Source organism: Hoplias malabaricus, chromosome 12 (assembly GCF_029633855.1).
Source record: "Hoplias malabaricus isolate fHopMal1 chromosome 12, fHopMal1.hap1, whole genome shotgun sequence".
NCBI lineage: Eukaryota > Metazoa > Chordata > Actinopteri > Characiformes > Erythrinidae > Hoplias > Hoplias malabaricus.
The window spans coordinates 32,126,344-32,144,878 of NC_089811.1; the positions used below are offsets into that span (position 1 = coordinate 32,126,344).

The 18,535-nt window shown below is 40.3% G+C and overlaps 2 protein-coding genes across 6 annotated transcripts in view; both read left to right on the top strand.

The window, feature by feature from the left end:
- Positions 1–10,427, top strand: part of rapgef4a (Rap guanine nucleotide exchange factor 4a) — a 56,850-nt gene extending 46,423 nt beyond the window's left edge. For all 3 annotated transcript variants that reach the window (XM_066641347.1, XM_066641346.1, XM_066641348.1), the window contains 15 exons: positions 1,607–1,685; positions 1,961–2,111; positions 2,591–2,679; positions 2,799–2,829; positions 2,974–3,052; positions 3,340–3,486; positions 5,020–5,117; positions 6,062–6,187; positions 6,277–6,455; positions 6,746–6,836; positions 7,646–7,696; positions 7,833–7,920; positions 8,343–8,407; positions 8,490–8,544; positions 9,013–10,427. In XM_066641347.1, coding sequence (XP_066497444.1) covers positions 1,607–1,685; positions 1,961–2,111; positions 2,591–2,679; positions 2,799–2,829; positions 2,974–3,052; positions 3,340–3,486; positions 5,020–5,117; positions 6,062–6,187; positions 6,277–6,455; positions 6,746–6,836; positions 7,646–7,696; positions 7,833–7,920; positions 8,343–8,407; positions 8,490–8,544; positions 9,013–9,140 — 1,457 coding nt within the window. In that variant the 3' untranslated portion in view covers positions 9,141–10,427. The remainder of the gene's footprint in view (positions 1–1,606; positions 1,686–1,960; positions 2,112–2,590; positions 2,680–2,798; positions 2,830–2,973; positions 3,053–3,339; positions 3,487–5,019; positions 5,118–6,061; positions 6,188–6,276; positions 6,456–6,745; positions 6,837–7,645; positions 7,697–7,832; positions 7,921–8,342; positions 8,408–8,489; positions 8,545–9,012) is intronic.
- A 242-nt stretch (positions 10,428–10,669) lies between these two features.
- The window catches only part of map3k20a (mitogen-activated protein kinase kinase kinase 20a), a 28,007-nt gene continuing 20,141 nt past the window's right edge, over positions 10,670–18,535 (top strand). For 2 of the 3 annotated variants that reach the window (XM_066686408.1, XM_066686410.1), the window contains exons 1-3: positions 10,670–10,797; positions 15,009–15,198; positions 15,934–16,021. In XM_066686408.1, the coding sequence (XP_066542505.1) occupies positions 15,040–15,198; positions 15,934–16,021 (247 nt within the window). In that variant the 5' untranslated portion in view covers positions 10,670–10,797; positions 15,009–15,039. The remainder of the gene's footprint in view (positions 10,798–15,008; positions 15,199–15,933; positions 16,022–18,535) is intronic. The other variant, XM_066686409.1, reaches the window with a different exon arrangement.

Here is an 18,535-nt window from a genome sequence, read left to right on the forward strand (position 1 = left end):
TAAAAATATGTATGTACTGGTCATAAAATTAGAATATCATGAAAAATTTGATTTATTTCAGTAATTCCATTCAAAAAGTGAAACTTGTATATTGTCCTCATTCATTACACATAGACTGATATATTTCAAGTGTTTAATTATTTTATTTTGATAATTATAACTGACAACTAATGAAAACCCCAAATTCAGTATCTCAGAAAATTAGAATATTGTGAAAAGGTTCAATATTGAAGACATTGTGTATTGTGCCACACTCTAATTAGCTAATTAACTCAAGACCTGCAAAGGCCATTAACTTGTCTCCCAGTCTAGTTCTGTAGGCTACACACTCATGGGGAAGACTGCTGACTTGACAGTTGACCAAAAGACGATCATTGACACCTTACACAAGCAGGGCAAGACACAAAAGGTCATTGCTAAAAGGCTGAAAAAAAATGTACAAGCACTAGAGATAACCACACCCTGGAGAGGATTGTAAAACAAAACCCATTCAAAAATGTGGGGGAGATTCACAAAGATTGGACTGCAGCTAGAGTCAGTGCTTCAAGAACCACCACCACACAGACGTCTGCAAGACATGGGTTTCAGCTGTCGCATTCCTTGTGTCAAGCCACTCTTGAGCATAAGACAGCATCAGAAGCGTCTCGCCTGGGCTAAAGACAAAAAGGATTGGGCTGCTGCTGAGTGATCCAAAGTTATGTTCACTAATGAAAGTAAATTTTGCTTTTCCTTTGGAAAGGCAGAGGAGGAGAGGCACAGAATCCACGTTGCTTGAGGTCCAGTGTAAAGTTTCCACAGTCAGTGATGGTTTGGGGTGCCATGTCATCTGCTGCTGTTGTTCCGCAGTGTTTTCTGAGGTCCAAGGTCAACATAGCTTTCTACCAGGAAGTTCTAGAGCACTTCATGCTTCCTGCTGCTGACCAACTTTATGGAGATGCAGATTTAATTTTCCAACAGGACCTCACACCTGCACACAGTGCCAAAAGTACCAGTACCTGGTTTAAGGACCACGGTGTCCCTGTTCTTAATTGGCCAACAAACTCACCCAACCTTAACCCCATGTGAAGAGGAAGATGCAATACGCCAGACCCAACAATGCAGAAGAGCTGAAGGCCATTATCAGAGCAACCTGGGCTCTCATAACACCTGAGCAGTGCCACAGACTGATCCACTCCATGCCACGCCGCATTGCTGTACATGCTCATACTTTTCATGTTCATACTTTTCAGTCGGCCAGCGTTTCTAAAAATAATTTTTTTGTACTGGCCTTGTGTAATATTCTAATTTTCAGAGATACAGAATTTGGGGTTTTCATTAGTTGTCAGTTCTAATCATCAAATTAAAAGAAATAAACACTTGAAATATATCAGTCTCTGTGTAATGAATGAGTATAATATACAAGTTTCACTTTTAGAACTTTTTCATGATATTCTAATTTTATGACCAGCACCTGTATTTGTCAAGCAAACTGGCAGTTAAAACTTCATTATAATTAAAGAATGCTATTAAAGAAAGTTAAGACGAACATAATTCAAGATTTGTATTATTTTTGGACAGGATTTGACTTAATTTAATCTGATTTGTTTCTGTTTTCCTCTGTCTGCAGATCCAGCAATTGATGATTTTGTGCTTATGCACTGTGTATTCATCCCTAATAGTCAATTGTGTCCTCTCCTTATGACCCAATATCCTTTGAGTCACAGTTTTCTTTGTATGTCATTTCTTTTCAAAATCATATTTGAAGCCACAACTTCAATATTGCTTCAAATAAAACTGTTTCACCTACTTTTGTGAAAGGTTGAAAGACAAAATTACATTTCCTTGTTGCTCAACAAGAAACACTTCTGCACAGCGGCATACTTCTGATTAAAATTATGTACCTTCTAGCATGTGGAGATTTTTCAGCAGCTGTTAAAGGTCTACTGCTGTATAATGCATTTTGTCCTTAACCCAAGTGAACCTACCACGCACAGGCATCTCAGGGCAGTGACCAGGAGAAACTGGACTATGCTTTGAATAACAAGCGCAGGGTCATACGCCTGGTGCTGCAGTGGGCTGCCATCAACACTGACCACCTGCAGGAGGAGGAGAGTTCATTGGCCTTTGTTCAGGTTTCATTCAGCACAGCACAGCACACACCCACACACCCACACACACACACACACACACACACACACACACACACACACACACACACCAAGGCTGAGGGCATCTCCATTTTAATGAAGTTTAATTCAGCTCAAGTCTTTATTTCGAGTCTTAATTAGAGTTAATACCAGTTTTGTTTTAATATATATTAGTATTAATGATGCATGACGATATCTAAATATGTAGATATCCAGGTCAATTATAATGATCTTTGTAATGGTAATCCATATGTGCATGAACATTTGCACACAATTCCCACACAGGTCAGTAATATTAATACACCAGTTTGTTTATGATTAACAGTTAGTATAAATCAAGGATAACGTATTTATTTATATTTTTAAGGAATATTAATATTATATTAATCTTGTTTTTATTTGCTGGATTAATGAACACACTTGAGTTTTCTGTAAATGATTTTGTTCTGGTGTTTTGGTTTCAGGAACTGTGCATGGCAGTTTCTGAAGATGCCAGACTTATTCCTGCTCTCAAAGAGGAGCTTCCTGAGCTGGAGAAAATCCTCAAACTCAAGTGAGATCTCATTCTCCTAGGCATTATTTGTATACATTTCTTATGCATGGTAACTCAAAGCTAATGCTGTACAGTGCTCAGAATTACTGAGACTGAATCCCTTTTGCCATTATTTTCAGCTCTGAAGATGGGAAACCATCTCAGAAAAAGGTGAGAAAAAATAGTTCATCCAAAATAATGGAGCATATCTTATTACATATGCCACTCTTCCGCAGTCATTTATTCTCTCTCTGTCTCTCTCTCTCTCTCTCTCTCTCTCTCTCTCTCTCGCTCGCTCTCCTGCTCTCCTTTTAGCACAAAGTGCTGCTCCGTCAGTTCAGCATGGGAGATGAGAAACTGCAGAAGCGACAGCCAATCAAGAGCACAGATGAGAGTGAGGAATTGTTACATGCATTGGCAGGGCAGATATACTCTTAAAAGATTTAGAGACTGAGAAAAGGTTAAAAGATTTAGACACTGGCCCACCTTTCTCCTGAATTTAAGGGAATTAATATGTAGCTTTTTCCTGCTTGATACCTAAACAGTCTCTAATTCTAGAGGGAGGCTATACTAGACGTTGAAAGTTTTATGTAAAGATTTGACAGCATTTAGCCATGAGAACTTAAGGCCTTTATTTTTTTGAATTGTGCATTGAAATCTTGTTCTGATTTGAACCTGCAGTTCTATTCAAGGTGTACTGCAGTGACCACACCTACATCACCATTCGTGTGCCTGTGTCTGCCTCTGTCAGAGAGGTCCTGTCTGCTGTGGCCGATAAACTCGGGTCACGAGACGACCTCATACTCGTCCACCTCAACTCAGCGGGAGGTAAAACCCCACACATACATACACACACACACACACACACACAAACATAATATGCTTGTTTTCATATACACAATGATTTCAGCTGGAAACAGGTTTTCTGGATATGTTCAACATGCTATGCAGCCTTTTACTTCATAGAGAGGTTTAGGTTTAAGGATAAACAAAAGGCAGTAACACACTCCCTATAATGGCTCTTAAATAAGCACCAGATACTGTGTGGTGCACTTTAAAGCACTTGTACACTGTTAGTTTACTTAGTGTCTGATGCTTTCCTTAATACACTGTTGAGATTTGTAAACTGCTGCATGTGCAACAGGAGTATGCTCTGGGCAATCTGTAGGATAAACTGTGAAATGCTTATTCTTATTAATACTGAGCTAATATGTCTTCTTTAAAAGAAAAATCTCTTATATAAATGGGATAAGCACGTTGATACCACCCTCTAATTTATTTTATGAGCTGAATGTGTTAACAACCTCAGAGTGTGTGACCTCTGGCTGCCTGCCACTGGAATGCTTTATTCTCAGCAGTGTATCACTGTGTCTGTGCTGTATAAAATTCTGCGCAGCACTGTGGCTGCTGGAGTTCCATTCCATCAGCCAGAGCGTCAGTCTACCTCAGCATGGCCTGATGTTGACCTTCATAACCACACCACATAAACACAAGCACCGCATTTACCATGGTACCCTCACAGAAACATATCTGTTTGGATGTGGCAGGAAAACAGCACCTTATATATTTTCTGATTGTACTCAGATAGTATTTGGGCCATAATAGAATTTCTAAGGATTGTCTCAGATAACATTATTTAGATTTAGAGACTAATGTGAGACTCGTGTGGTATCAGCACAAGCTTTCTGTGCAGTTATATTGCTGCATATCTGTTATGAGCAGGCTCAGGATTATTACAGAACAAGCATACAGTGTATTACAAGCGTACTGGGTAACACACACTCCCTGACCCTGCATCAGGTGAAATTGAGTGTAATAGTAATAAAAATAATAAATGTTATAATAATAGTCTATATATAGAGGCATAACAGTATCAAGGATTGTTTTTGCATATGACTTAGGTTAAGATGACTACATTTAAAGCTGTTGTGTCAAATATGATTAGTATTGTTTAGTTATGTCTGTCTTTTTAATGATGTAATGTCTCAATTTTAGTTGGCATATTCAGCGTGCCAAATTTGGAGTGAACTTGCATTCGGATTTAAAAAGAAAAAACTTAATTAACGACTTAATCCGTCGTTCATAAACATCACATGAGCAAAGCAACGTTTTGTTATCGTGTTACATACTCTTAGGAAAGTTATTATTATTATTATTATTATTATTTGTAAAAGTATTATTATGTCTATGTTTTTGTCCTTCCTCCTCTTTTCTTGTCGTTATTGTTATTACATTAGTACATCTGACAATGTTTCTTGAAAATCAGTTTTCCCAATTTTGTGTCATGTATTACTTATCATATTCAGATTGCTTTTACACAAAATATATTGTTTTTTGTTTTTTTTTTTGTTTTTTATTTAGATAAAATGGTGCTGAAGCCTACTGAGGTGTCCATCTTCTCATCTCTCAGCATTAATGGCCGACTCTTTGCCTGTATTAGGGAGCAGCTTGACTCTTTGGTAAAAAAAACAAACAAACAAAAAAAAAAATGATCAGAAATGCACAAACACACACCAGTGCGAAATTTGTTACTAAAGCATTTGTGTACATCAGGGGTCATAAATACTTGTCTTGAAGGGCCACTGTTTGATTATTTCCCCATTTAAATGAAATGTGCAGTTACTTGTCATTGTACAACAAAATGTGTCTTCCGTATTTAACCCATCTGTGGCAGTGCGCTAGGGGCTGTGGACACACATCCAGAGCCTGGGAAGCTTTTTGGGGATAGAACCAGTGACCTTCCGGTACTAAGCCCAGTCCTCTAACCATTAGGCCAATGCCTATTCAAATGCTCTTAACAAAAGTTGGTTGTCAACAGAAGGATTGAACCCTCACTCTTTGAGCATGGAAATAACTGTGTTGGATATTATCCCTCCAGGGCCAGGATTGTCAATAAGCAAAAATATAACATAGTTGGAGATAAGGATTTCACTGTCTAATATATAGTCTAGTCTAGTGAAATCACTGTTTATTGAAAATGTTTCAGAAATGAAAGACACAGCACTATGGTTGCAATCGAACCAATATGAAGTAGGTTTAAAAACTGATGTTTCCTGATATAGCATTCATAACAAAATTCTTCTGAAAAGCTTTCAGGCCACATTACTTATTTACAACAGCTGATCTAGCTATTAGTCACTTAAGCATTTCCATATTTTGTACTGATACCCTCAAAACATCCGTGTCAACTGTGCTCCTCCTACTGCCAACAACCATGGGTTGTGACCTTTTACCTCAAGCCTTATAAAACCTTTCACAATAGATTTTAACCTCAGTGCTATGTTCTTGTATTACATAACCATAGCAGTGCTGACATATGTTAGAATGGTTGTTTGCACATTTTCAGTGATCATGTGACTGTGTTTGTAGGTTCTTATTAAATATTGTTAACTGTGTTTTGTAGACACCTCTGCCAGAGCAGGAGGGGCCTTCTGCCGGATCCTTGTCCAGCTTTGAGTTAATGAGCTCCAAAGACCTGGCCTACCACATGACTCTGTACGATTGGGAACTCTTCAGTTGTGTGCATGAGGTACCCACACTAGCAGATGCATACACTCTCTGTCACTGTTGATACCCTTTGTTGTCTCTGTCTCTAATGTTCCCTGTGCTCTTCTACAGCATGAGCTGATTTACCACACATTTGGTCGGCAGCACTTTAAGAAGACAACAGCGAATCTGGATCTTTTCCTCCGCCGTTTTAATGAGGTCCAGCTGTGGGTGGTGACTGAGGTTTGCCTCTGCTCAGCCCTTAGTAAACGCGTCCAGCTGCTGAAAAAATTTATCAAGATCGCCGCACAGTAAGATTCAAACTTGTCCTTATGTTTATCACCATTAATAGTTGAGAGACAAGGCAGTGTACTGTATCTAATAATACTCACTCACTGAGGCCTGTACAAAGACATTAATAAGCAATTCCAAAATAAGAATCATTTCCAAAAATAAATTGCTATATTCATAATAAAATATTAATAAAATGCTGCAATAAAACTTGTAAACCTTTCATTGTAAGTTGTCTCTCAGATGTTAATGTGTTCTTTATAATGATGTGTCTATATGTGGTGAAGTAATGTGTAATTTTCTCTCTCAGTTGTAAAGAATATGGGAATCTGAATGCATTCTTTGCCATTGTTATGGGACTGGGAAATCCAGCGGTCTGTCGACTCAGTCAGACATGGGAGGTAAGGTTTTACATCACACATCAGTGAAGTGGTCCTTACTGCATAGGGAAAAGATTAGCAATTTCTTCCTTTCAGTCTATTTCACTTATTTCTTAAAGTGAGTTCATATTATTCTTGATAAATTTGTATGTGTAAAGAAGATGATAGGTGGCACGGTGGCGCAGCAGGTAGTGTCACAGTCACACAGCTCCAGGGTACTGGAGGTTGTGGGTTCGATTCCAGCTCCGGGTGACTGTCTGTGAGGAATGTGGTGTGTTCTCCCCGTGTCCGCATGGGTTTCCTCCGGGTGCTCCGGTTTCCTCCCACAGTCCAAAAACACACGTTGGTAGGTGGATTGGCGACTCAAAAGTGTCAGTAGGTGTGAGTGAATGTGTGTGTGTTGCCCTGTGAAGGACTGGCGCCCCCTCCAGGGGGTATTCCCGCCTTGTGCCCAATGATTCCAGGTAGGCTCTGGACCCACCGCGACCCTGAACTGGATAAGCACTTACAGATAATGAATGAATGAATATATGAATGAAAGAAGATGATGCTTTTTTAACTCTCTCACAAGCATCCATTTTGATCAAGGGGCCACATGCAGAGCATAAAATGTCATATATTTTACCTTTTATTGTTATGCTAAAATGAATCATTTTTAAGTAAGAAAATTAGTGTTATCCAACTGTACTGAATGTCAGTCACATGCTCATGTCCAAACTACTTTAAGAGCAGATTTTAATGAGGAAAAGAAGCACTGACAATCATCTGTAAATGTGTCTCTCGTTGGCAAATATGATAAATACTAACATTTTATCCCACACTTCTTGTAGAAAGTGCCCAGCAAGTTTAAGAAGTTTTACAGCGAATTTGAAAGTTTACTGGTGAGTTAGTGCTTGATTTAATGTTGAATAAAACCCTGTATATTTGGTTATTACAAATACAACTCCATTCATTTTCTCACTCTGATTATTTCTGCCTTTCTCTCTTGATTTCGCTCTTTGTTTCTCTGTCTCTCAGGACCCTTCAAGAAACCACAGGGCATACCGTCTCACTGTGGCTAAGCTCGACCCTCCCATCATTCCTTTCATGCCTTTACTTATAAAAGGTGGATGCAGAGGAGCTGAAATTCAACTATCATATAAATCTAGGAAATGCATTTATTATTGTCTTGTTATCAGCTCAGTTTATATTACGTATTGTATGTGTAATTACATATTTAATTACGTAGGTATTAATATTAACATTCTGTATTCCCAAATTCAGGTATGAATGTCTTTCTTTCTGTTTCACTATCACTGTGGCGCTAATGTAAAGAGTGTTTTTTTTACCCTTAAACGAAACTAAGCAGTAAGACAAATAAAGCTTCATCTTCTCTTCTACTGCACACACAAATGTTTTATGGACTGAAATGTTATAGGACAGGAGTGTAGAAAGAGTTAGGAACAAGGCACAGAGAGCTAACATGCACTCAACACGTGTTGATTTATTTAGATATATCTAATGCTTGATGTTAATGTTTCCTAACAGATATGACTTTTACTCATGAAGGCAACAAGACGTACGTCGACAGTTTGGTCAACTTTGAGAAAATGGTGGGTCTTCAGTTAATTAGTGGACCAGTTTCTGAGAAGTTTATTCATTAACGCTAACCATTTTATTGATTTGTTTTTTCAGCGAATGATTGCCAACACAGTCAGAATAATGAGATACTGCAGAAGCCAGCCATTCAGTAAGTACTTTTCTGCTTTAACTCAATATTTATCAGTCTGTGTAGTGCCCTAAATATAAACAAGCCAGAATATGGTGCCCACGGTGTATCCTGCTTACAGATTCTACTCTGAGTAAATTAGGTTGGTGGGTTGGTGGGTTTATGCTGTGGCTGGAAAATACACATTTTGAAAAGTTGTTTCATCTGATGTCAGCCCAGTCTTTTCACTAATAGATGCTAATACATCAAATAAAATGACTGGAAAATGACTTATTATTGACTTATTATTGAAGTCATTATTGATGTTTTTATGTGATTTACCGTAGTGTGATCTTTTGCCATCTTTAAAGTTATTTTTTACAGGTAAAACATTGTAACATTGGTGTGCACTGAACATGGGCATGATGGTTCCCACTTCTCCTCTCTCTCTCTCTCTCTCTCTCTCTCTCTCTCTCTCTCTATCTATCTATCTATCTATCTCACTTAAAGACCAAGATGCTCCTCAGGCTGCCAAAAACCACCTGGATGTTCGGAGTTATGTTCGTCAGATTAGCGTGATTGACAACCAGCGTACCCTGTCACAGCTTTCTCATAAGATGGAGCCCCGGCGGACCTAAGATCCATTCCCTTCAAGACCTCCAAACCCCTTGCTGCTTCACTACTGCCAGTGAATAAGCTAGCTGCACATATGACAAGCATAAACCTCTCCTCCACCTATCTTCAGAGGAGACCCTGGCATAACCACTTTGGAACTGTTTTTGCCATTGCCAAATTTTTATTTTGAATGACTGAAGGATTAACAATAAAGGACAATGTCTTACAGATTTTTGTACCTCTATGTTCTGCACAAGGTATATTTTTCTGACATGCTGAAATGCTGCGCCATATATTCAGGTTTTGTTCTTGGTTTGGCAAAGTCTCTTGGGATGTCTGTAGAAATATTTTTAACAACCTGAGGTTTGAATGAGTTATGGGAGAACTACTGCTCACTGGTTGTTCTCTTCTTCTTGTTCTCCTCTGTACTTGTTTGTCTAGAGATTTTTACATGGCTTATTCTGTTCTTTTTCTACATGACTTTCTGTTTTTGAATAATTTTGGTGTGCCAATGTTTTACATGTAATGTAATTATGAGCATTATTTTATTTACACCTCAGCATGAAATAAATTAAATGCTCAGCTGTCAGATCCCAAGCACATTTTAGAATCCTATGAGTAAGCTGTGTGCAATTTTGTACTGATTTATGTTTAGGGCTATCTATAGGTAGATAGTGATGCAGGTTTTGCTATTGTGGCTCTCAATTTTATATAAAATAGTGGCCAGGATGTTAAGGTGTACAAAAACTGTCAGTTTTAAAAAGGAATTTCACACCTTTTTAAACACTGTTCTGTAATTGTAGGCCCAGTCATATGTCCTAACATTGTTAGTTAATGTATAAAGGGAGCCTGCATGGGACCAGAAAAATGCACTGTTTTTGGCTGGACAAGTAAGCTACTCGACCTGAACTGTTGTCAGCATGCATTTTACATAGTGAAGATAAAACTAAGAGCAAGACCAAAAGAGATAAGCAAGAGCTAAAACTGGTAGCATTATATGCCTCATAGCACCAGCAGGGAAGGTATCTAAAGTCTGTTAATAGTAATGGTGAATAGGTAACTGACTTTTGCATATGTGCATTAAATATGAAAATTAAAACTATATTATTTTGTCTAAACACTTACAGTCCTCCAAGTACTGAGTGTATAAATCCAACTGTGTTTGCCCAGTGTAAACGCAAACTTATATTTTCTTCTATCAAGGCTTACATTCTGTTATTTACCTTTAGATCGGATGTGCTGGAATACAGAGCCAAAACTGAACTTCCAGGCTAAATGTATGTGTTGTGTAAATAATGTAAACCTATTAAAATAAGGTCTATTTGATAACATGGGCTTGTCTCTGGGACTGTTATTTACACGATTGTGCTGGGTGCTTTCTGATAGTTTTGCTGACTCATCACAGTGTAACAGTAGGCTTTTGCCAGAGCATTTGTGCTGTTACAGTCACGAGCTGGAGAATTTCGTGTTTTTTGGCCACGGGGTGGCGCTGCTGTCACAATTACAGAGCTCTGTGTGTGTGTGTGTGTGTGTGGGAGGACTCTGCTGTGTGGTGAATTATGAGAAGTTCTAGCGCAACATGTGAATTTTCAGCGGAAAGACGAGTGTGGAGCGTCACGAGCCCCTCGTCTGCTCCAGCAGTAGTACAGCTTTAGATTTTAGAGCGGAAAACAACGGCTGGTGAGTAGGATTATGGTCATTTTTTTGCTGTAGTTTATATGTTTTCTCTGTGATTAATAGTGCGTTATGCTCAGGTTGTGACGCCGGTCTGTTTATCGGGTCACGGCTTGTAGAGGAGCGGGGAGCGGGTGTGTGCCCGGCGACAACCCCGTGAATCCAAGTCATTCCCGTGGAACAGAGACTTCAGGAATGTCTGCGGCTAGTTTTGTCCGGTTGTGGCCAGTACACACTTCTTAACCCCTAGTTTATGCAACAGGCCAAAAAGCCGGTGATAATATAGCCAGTATTCCCATAAGTCTCATAGCTAGCTCCACTCCACCAGTCATTAAACACAAAGCGAAAAGACATAGACACACAACAAGAGTCAGGGTTCTTAATGGATATTGCCCTCTCATTATGTTACAGCAGGCCTTATGCCACACTCCCGCCTTATTTCTTAGATCCGGAATGATCTAACGAAGCTGGTACTGCCATGTAGCCGCATGTCAAATGGGCCCTACTCCCTACAAAGCGTCCTTAGGTCATTAAAACTGTTAGAGTTACTGTTACTCAGTTACAGTGCACTGAACTTTAGACAGGGAGTCACGCAGCTAATAGATACATATTTATTGTTTATTTTAGACATATATTGGGTGTAGAAGTCTTCATGTACTGCATATACTTCAGTGTGCACTCTGTAGGGATCAGGGAGCAATTTGAGTGACCCGTATCTCTTCTTTTAACCACAGTCAGTTGTATTAGGGCGGTATTCGGTGTGTCAGGTGGTTGGAATGCTTTGCCTTTTAGTGATGTGAATGTTGCTGCCTAGACCTGTCTTTTGTGCGGATTGTAAGTGCTCCGTGAATAAGAGTAGAATGAGAATCCTCTAACCGGTTCCAGAGCTTTTACTTTCATTTCCATTTCCAGTCATGTGCTTGAGCCTGGCTTGTGTGTCACTGTTCCTGGGAAAGATGCAAATATCTATATTACGCTTGTGTTTAGGCATGGATAAATGTGTTAGGCTAACTCAAACGAGCCTTTTATCTTGATGGATGAAATGACATTTGTTAAATTTCTTTCCCAGTAAACATTTAGCCGTTGATTCAACGTTGAAATAACGTAATGACTGCCGTCTAATCAACGTTCTCTTAAGGTTGAAAATGAAAGTTGAAAAGACGTCCAAACACAGACATTGAAAAGACGACTATTAGACGTATTTTGGACGTCCATTGACGTTATCGATTGGTCTCCACTTAACTAACTTATTAAGAGGGATTTTGGACGTCCATTGACGTTTAAAATATGTCCTTGACGGGCAGACTACTTTTAGACCTATTTTGAACGTCCAGGGACGTTTCATGTTTACTGGGGTTATATATCAGTATCATTTACTGCACATCACATGCACGAGGTCACACAATCATAAGACCAGGACAATGATTTTCATGTAGCTCATAAGAAATGTCGCACTCATACGGTACTGTGTAGGGTGACCAGACGTCATCTTTTACCCGGACATGTCCTCTTTTTTAGACTTAAAAAATATCCGGGCGGAACTTTTGTTTTTCTAGAGCTTACATAGAATTTCGAGAAGCGTTTCGTTCACAAACTAGTCCCGCCCTCCCCTACTCCGATTGGTTCGCTTGAGTGAGAAGGGGGCGTGGTGAAGTAGCCTAAAATCTTCTGATTGGACGGTCTGATTGCAGAGCTACCGTTATTGGTCGATAACCTTCTCTGTAAACATTTAATTGGTTAGTCTGCACGTCAGTAGTCGTGCCCCACCCTCCACCCCCGGAGACGTGTCCTCTTTTTCACCATCTCAGATCTGGTCACCCTAGTACTGTGCCTAACTTGTATAGAGACTTTATTTAGACCAAAACTCTTTTACAACTGATCTGGAGGTTTATCTTTGATCTGGCATTCCACTTATTATCACTCAGTGTCTTGTTTATTCAGTGTTGTCTGGGTTAGCATTGGTAGTTAAAGGCCTTCTCTCCCCTCTATCTGTGTCTGTGGGGGGGTAATGTATATGTAGTGGTCGCAGTCTGCTAAAAATAAAACAGAGAGCACACAGCAGTGCAAGCCACAGACACCCCTCCGAGAGAGAATAGAGCGGAGCACAGGTAGAGCCTCTAAAAGCCTTAATTACACTGCAGCACATGGGCAAAGTCATGAACACTCAGAGAACAACCATTTACTGTAATGCACGGATTAGTGCTCTCACCCCTTCTCTGTCCTCTTTTCCCTCTCCCCTTTCTCTGCCCATCTTTTTTTCTCTCTCTTCTCACTTTCTCCTCTCTGTCTTTCCCTGCCGCTTACCCCCCCCCCCCTCCATCCCTCCCTGTTCCCTATCCCCCCCCTCCATCTTTTAACAAGATGCATTTAGATTCTGTAAGCCAAACAAAGAGCTGTGGGTTTTTTATTGTTTGGACAGTAATTTGACGGCACAAGACTTGGAGAGATTTCCATATCCACCACTGTTCTCATTATATGCTATGTGGCGATGTATCATTATCACATTGAAACTGCTAATCTTGCCCAGCAAGAGGAATGCTGTATGTTATCATTAGATGAGATTAGATCTGGATTACACTTTCCTAGAAGCTGCTCTTCTCTAAACCGGCCTCTTGCCTCCCATGTATTTGTTTTACCAGCTTAGTGCTTTTAAGTGGCAGGGAATTGCAACAACTTGTGCCTGTTTGAGTTCTGGTGTAGCATGTAGATTTGATTTCACCAGTCAGACCATATTATAGGTGATTGAATGTGATGAGCAATATCCTTAAGATATATCAGTCTGAAACTGGCAATAGATTTGTCATTGCACTTAATCCTGGATCTAGAAGTTTGGTTAATCGTCTAGACCTGTGCTGAACTCAGTGTTCATTTACGGCCCATTGGCACTGAAGGGAAGCATGTAAGAGGGGGCTGAATACCAGGGATGCCTCAGGCTTTGCTCAGGGCCTGCATGCTGCGTATGAGTGAATCTGATTCAAACAGTCAAGTTGGTGGGAGGCATCAGGAATTTGCTGCACTGTAAAGAGGAAGAATGTCATGTGAATGCATTAATGCTCCCACAAACATGTAAGTTTACGAAGGTCTTGACATCTCAGCTGAAGATTATTGCCAAATAAATGCCAAATAAATGTGATAAAATGTTGTTTTCTTTTCACTGTATTCAGTTCTCAATTACATGCCTATAGTGAACATACAGACAGTAAGCTTCCTTAGTTTGGCAGCTCCTAAGTCAGGACAGAAACTCAAGCTCCAATGAACAACGATATCTAAGCACAGTCCTCTAAAGATGTTATGGGCCTAATCAGAAAATGTATTTTATTATTATTTTTTTTCACTAAAAAAATGTTCTTGTCAAATATTTGTGATCTTGTGGCCTAGTTGTGTAATAATTGTGATAATTGAGTCCTAGATATTGTGTGGTTGTATGCGCATTCTCTTCCCATTAGTAATAACAAACAGTTACCTACACATGCTGTCACTTATGTAGTCCATCCATCCATTATCTGTAACCGCTTATCCAATTTAGGGTCGCGGGGGGTCCAGAGCCTACCTGGAATCATCGGGCGCAAGGCGGGAATACACCCTGGAGGGGACGCCAGTCCTTCACAGGGCAACACAGACACACACACATTCACTCACACCTACGGACACTTTCGAGTCGCGACACTTTCGAGTCACCAATCCACCTGCAGCGTGTGTTTTTGGACTGTAGGAGGAAACCGGAGCACCCGGAGGAAACCCACGCGGACACGGGGAGAACACACCAACTCCTCACAGACAGTCACCAGGAGCGGGAATCGAACCCACAACCTCCAGGCCCCTGGAGCTGTGTGACTGCGACACTACCTGCTGCGCCACCGTACCGCCACTTATGTAGTTATTTACCTAAATAGTCATGCCCACACTAAGGCATGAAAAAACATTCCTCTCCCTGGAGGACACACATCCATTGCTGTGGAGACAGCCAGTAACACCACAGACAGCCAGTAACACCACCTGGGAGTATGCTGAGCTCCAAACTCTCTTTTATACTAGTTGCAAAGACGTGTGTGTGTGAGAGTGCATACATGTTGGTCAATTTACAAGTGTGTCCCTTGCAGAGACTAGCTCAGGACTCATAACTGGATATGAGTGGGTAAAGGAAATCTCCCTTGACTTCATCTCTGATTCCCTGTTTTTCTCTCCTCTCTTCTTTCTCCTCCCTGGGTGTACTGCAGTGCAGAGTGTTTCAGAAAGTGTCATTATGCCATGGCGTCTCTGGGCGCCTCCTTCGTTCAAATCAAATTCGATGACATCCACTTCTACGAGAATTGTGGTGGCGGCAGCTTCGGCAGCGTGTACCGAGCCTGCTGGATCTCGCAGGACAAAGAGGTGGCGGTGAAAAAGCTGCTGAAGATTGAGAAAGAGGTGGGAGACATAATTGCCTGAGCTTTTCATATACTCGTTTTAATTGTCAGTGTGATAATCATTTTAATTGCCTCTCCGCATGTAGCGCCTGGTGCTGACTTTTGTACCCACCAGTCTCGATTATGCTTCCCCCCTGCTCTGAAGAGGGTGTGTGTGGCGCTGAGTGTTTCATTTGTGATCACAGAAATTCATGCTCTGTGTCTTTAAGAGCGAATTAGCACATAATTAAATCATATTAGTCTCAGGTGAGCACTATGTTTGGCTCTAAATTACTCTGAAGTGATAGATTTGTCATTTTGCCACACAGTTTTTCTGTGCTGTAATTTTCAATCAGAAGTTTGTCTGTGGGTTATTTCCGTGTTATTGTGCTCTATCTAGACTGCACATTTCAAGTTTTAGCAAAGTCTTGTGCATAGCAAGACCACACAAAAGTAACTTTGTAATTAGGCTGGAAGTAATGGATGATTACATTTTTCAAACATTATCCTGCAATGCTATTATAATGGTATTACTCTTGTTATGTCTCTGTAGAAAACAAATCCGTATTAGGACATGTTTCATAATACTTATAGCCTTACTTTCATGGTATAATTCCACAAATAATTATGGTAAGTTTGAAATCTGTTACAGGATATTTCTCTCTAAATGAATACCCAGAACTCTGGCTGAAAACATTTTGATGTTTGTCCAAGTGTGTTTTATTTTCTGCCACTATCTGCTGTTCATGTTCCGCAGGCTGAGATCTTGAGTGTCCTCAGTCACCGAAATATTATCCAGTTTTATGGCGCAATACTTGAGGCTCCCAACTATGGAATTGTCACAGGTTTGTTTGACACAGTCCTTCTGTCATCTAGTTCTTCTATCATCTGCTGAATGATTAGTTTAATCTTCTTTGCCTAGTCTTTATTTGCTTCAGGTTAATAAAAAACCAGTGAGAATACTTGAATATCTGTGGTTGCTTGTCCTCCAAAGAATGGTCCCACTAAGTCAACATTTGTTAATCAAAACCTATTTTATTACTTCCATCACTGGGTCATATTATTGCTTTAAAGTTTATTTAAAATCATCAAGGCACCAGGCTGGTCTTCCTGTCTGGCTGTTTTTAAAATGTATTACATTTGGCATTGTGGAAATATTTTAATCAATTTTAACAGCTTGCATTTTGCAGTAGAACACAAAGAAAATACTTTCAACTAACATTTAATGTGGGTGTTTTAGAACAGATTAGATTGCTGGACTTCACTGTATTGAAGCTGATTCTCCAATTATGAAATGCTTGGATTCTGCATTATAGGTAATTCCCAATCATAGTAACCGTATATTTCCTTTAATACAACATAGCAAGGGCGGCACGGTGGCGCAGCAGGTAGGGACCTGGAGGTTGTGGGTTCCATTCCTGCTCCGGGTGACTGTCTGTGAGGAGTGTGGTGTGTTATCCCTGTGTCTGTGTGGGTTTCCTCCGGGTGACTGTCTGTGAGGAGTGTGGTGTTTTCTCTCTGTGTCTGCGTGGGTTTCCTCTGGGTGACTGTCTGTGAGGCGTGTGGTGTGTTCTCCCCGTGTCTGCTTGGGTTTCCTCCGGGTGACTGTCTGTGAGGAGTGTGGTGTGTTTTCCTGTGTCTGTGTGGGTTTCCTCCGGGTGACTGTCTGTGAGGAGTGTGGTGTTTTCTCACTGTGTCTGCGTGGGTTTCCGCCGGGTGACTGTCTGTGAGGAGTTGGTGTGTTCTCCCCGTGTCTGCGCGGGTTTCCTCCGGGTGGTCCGGTTTCCTCCCACAGTCCAAAAACACACGTTGGTAGGTGGATTGGTGACTCAAAAGTGTCCGTAGGTGTGAGTGAATGTGTGTGTGTTGCCCTGTGAAGGACTGGTGCCCCCTCTAGGGTGTATTCCCACCTTGCGCCCAATGATTCCAAGTAGGCTCTGGACCCACCGCGACCCTGAACTGGATAAGCTGTTACATATAATGAATGAATGAACAACATAGCAAAGAATGTACACATGTCTATGAGTTTGGCATTTTTACCTTGCTCACCTTTGATGATCAAGTAATGGTAATGTCTTCTGTACATTATATATCATTTAAGAGTAATTTAAATATAATTTGTTTTGTGTTCTGCTTAAAAGGATTGGTATGTGGTCAGTGCTATGGAAGAGAGGCCTTGGGAGATGAACTGTGTGTTGTCAGGCAGCTGTCATCTCTATGTATCAAAGGCAAATCTAATTAGCACCAAGTAAAGGAGAGACATTTACAGCCAACTCGTCTCTCATATTTCCACTTTCATCAGCAGGGCTATAAATTTTTCCTGTCCAATCATATTTCACTACTGAATGAGCATAGCACCTGGATTTAATAGACAATATATCTCATTCTCTATATTATGTATATGACCCATGGCCTCTATGTGATTTGACTGTCAGTGACATTGCAAATTTCGATCAGTTGAAATGAGAAATTCTCGTGCTGACAGAAAACGAAAACTATTCCCACAAACTATGGCTTGTCGGTTACTTCTCCATTGCTTTAAATATATGACACAGGGTTTAATACCTGAGCCATAAATGCAGTCAAATGCAGTGCTCATTAATGATCTAAACAAGCACATAGAGGAATTCCTAGTAAAATTAAGGGAAGTCCTGTAGGAAGTCTGATGAAAGAGAATGCTTTTGCTAGCAGTTGGGTGTGTCTTTCAGAGAATACAAAGTCCAAAGTGAAGACTAGACTGGAATGTTAGGCTGACGCTACATTTATTCTCAAGTATGGGCAAATATCGTCATATATATATATATATAATTGTTTAACTTTACCTGCTCTACCTTTCTACTTTGGAGGTTCAGGTCCTGTTTATTTATAGACAGATGATGTATAGCTTGTATAAATGTGTTGAAGTGTATGAAAATGTCCTTGCATATGTCCTTGTGTGTGGGCGTGGGCATTTTCATGTGTGGTGAACTGTATGAGAGTATTAAGCTGTTTTTGGGTTTGTTCAGGGTATTGTGATAAATGATCACAGAGTATAATGAGTCCTTGACAGGACAGAATGTGAACACAGGCCTCGAAAATGAGAGTAGTGAAGGGTAGTTCACTGCTTTAATACGCTTTTAAATTGCCATAATATTTTGACTGAAATTTATGCATAAACATGCATATTAACATATATGTGGCTAGAGATTATTGGAGATGCCTAGTCCATTTTTCTATGGGAAATGACTGGGCAGCAGGGGTCACTCTCTCTCCTTCACATAGGCATATATTAGCTCAGCAGATGTACAGTTCCATTGTGAAGTTGAGTGATCAGCGTTCCTCTCCACACATCCTGAGTTAGATGTGCTGCTGGACCAGGG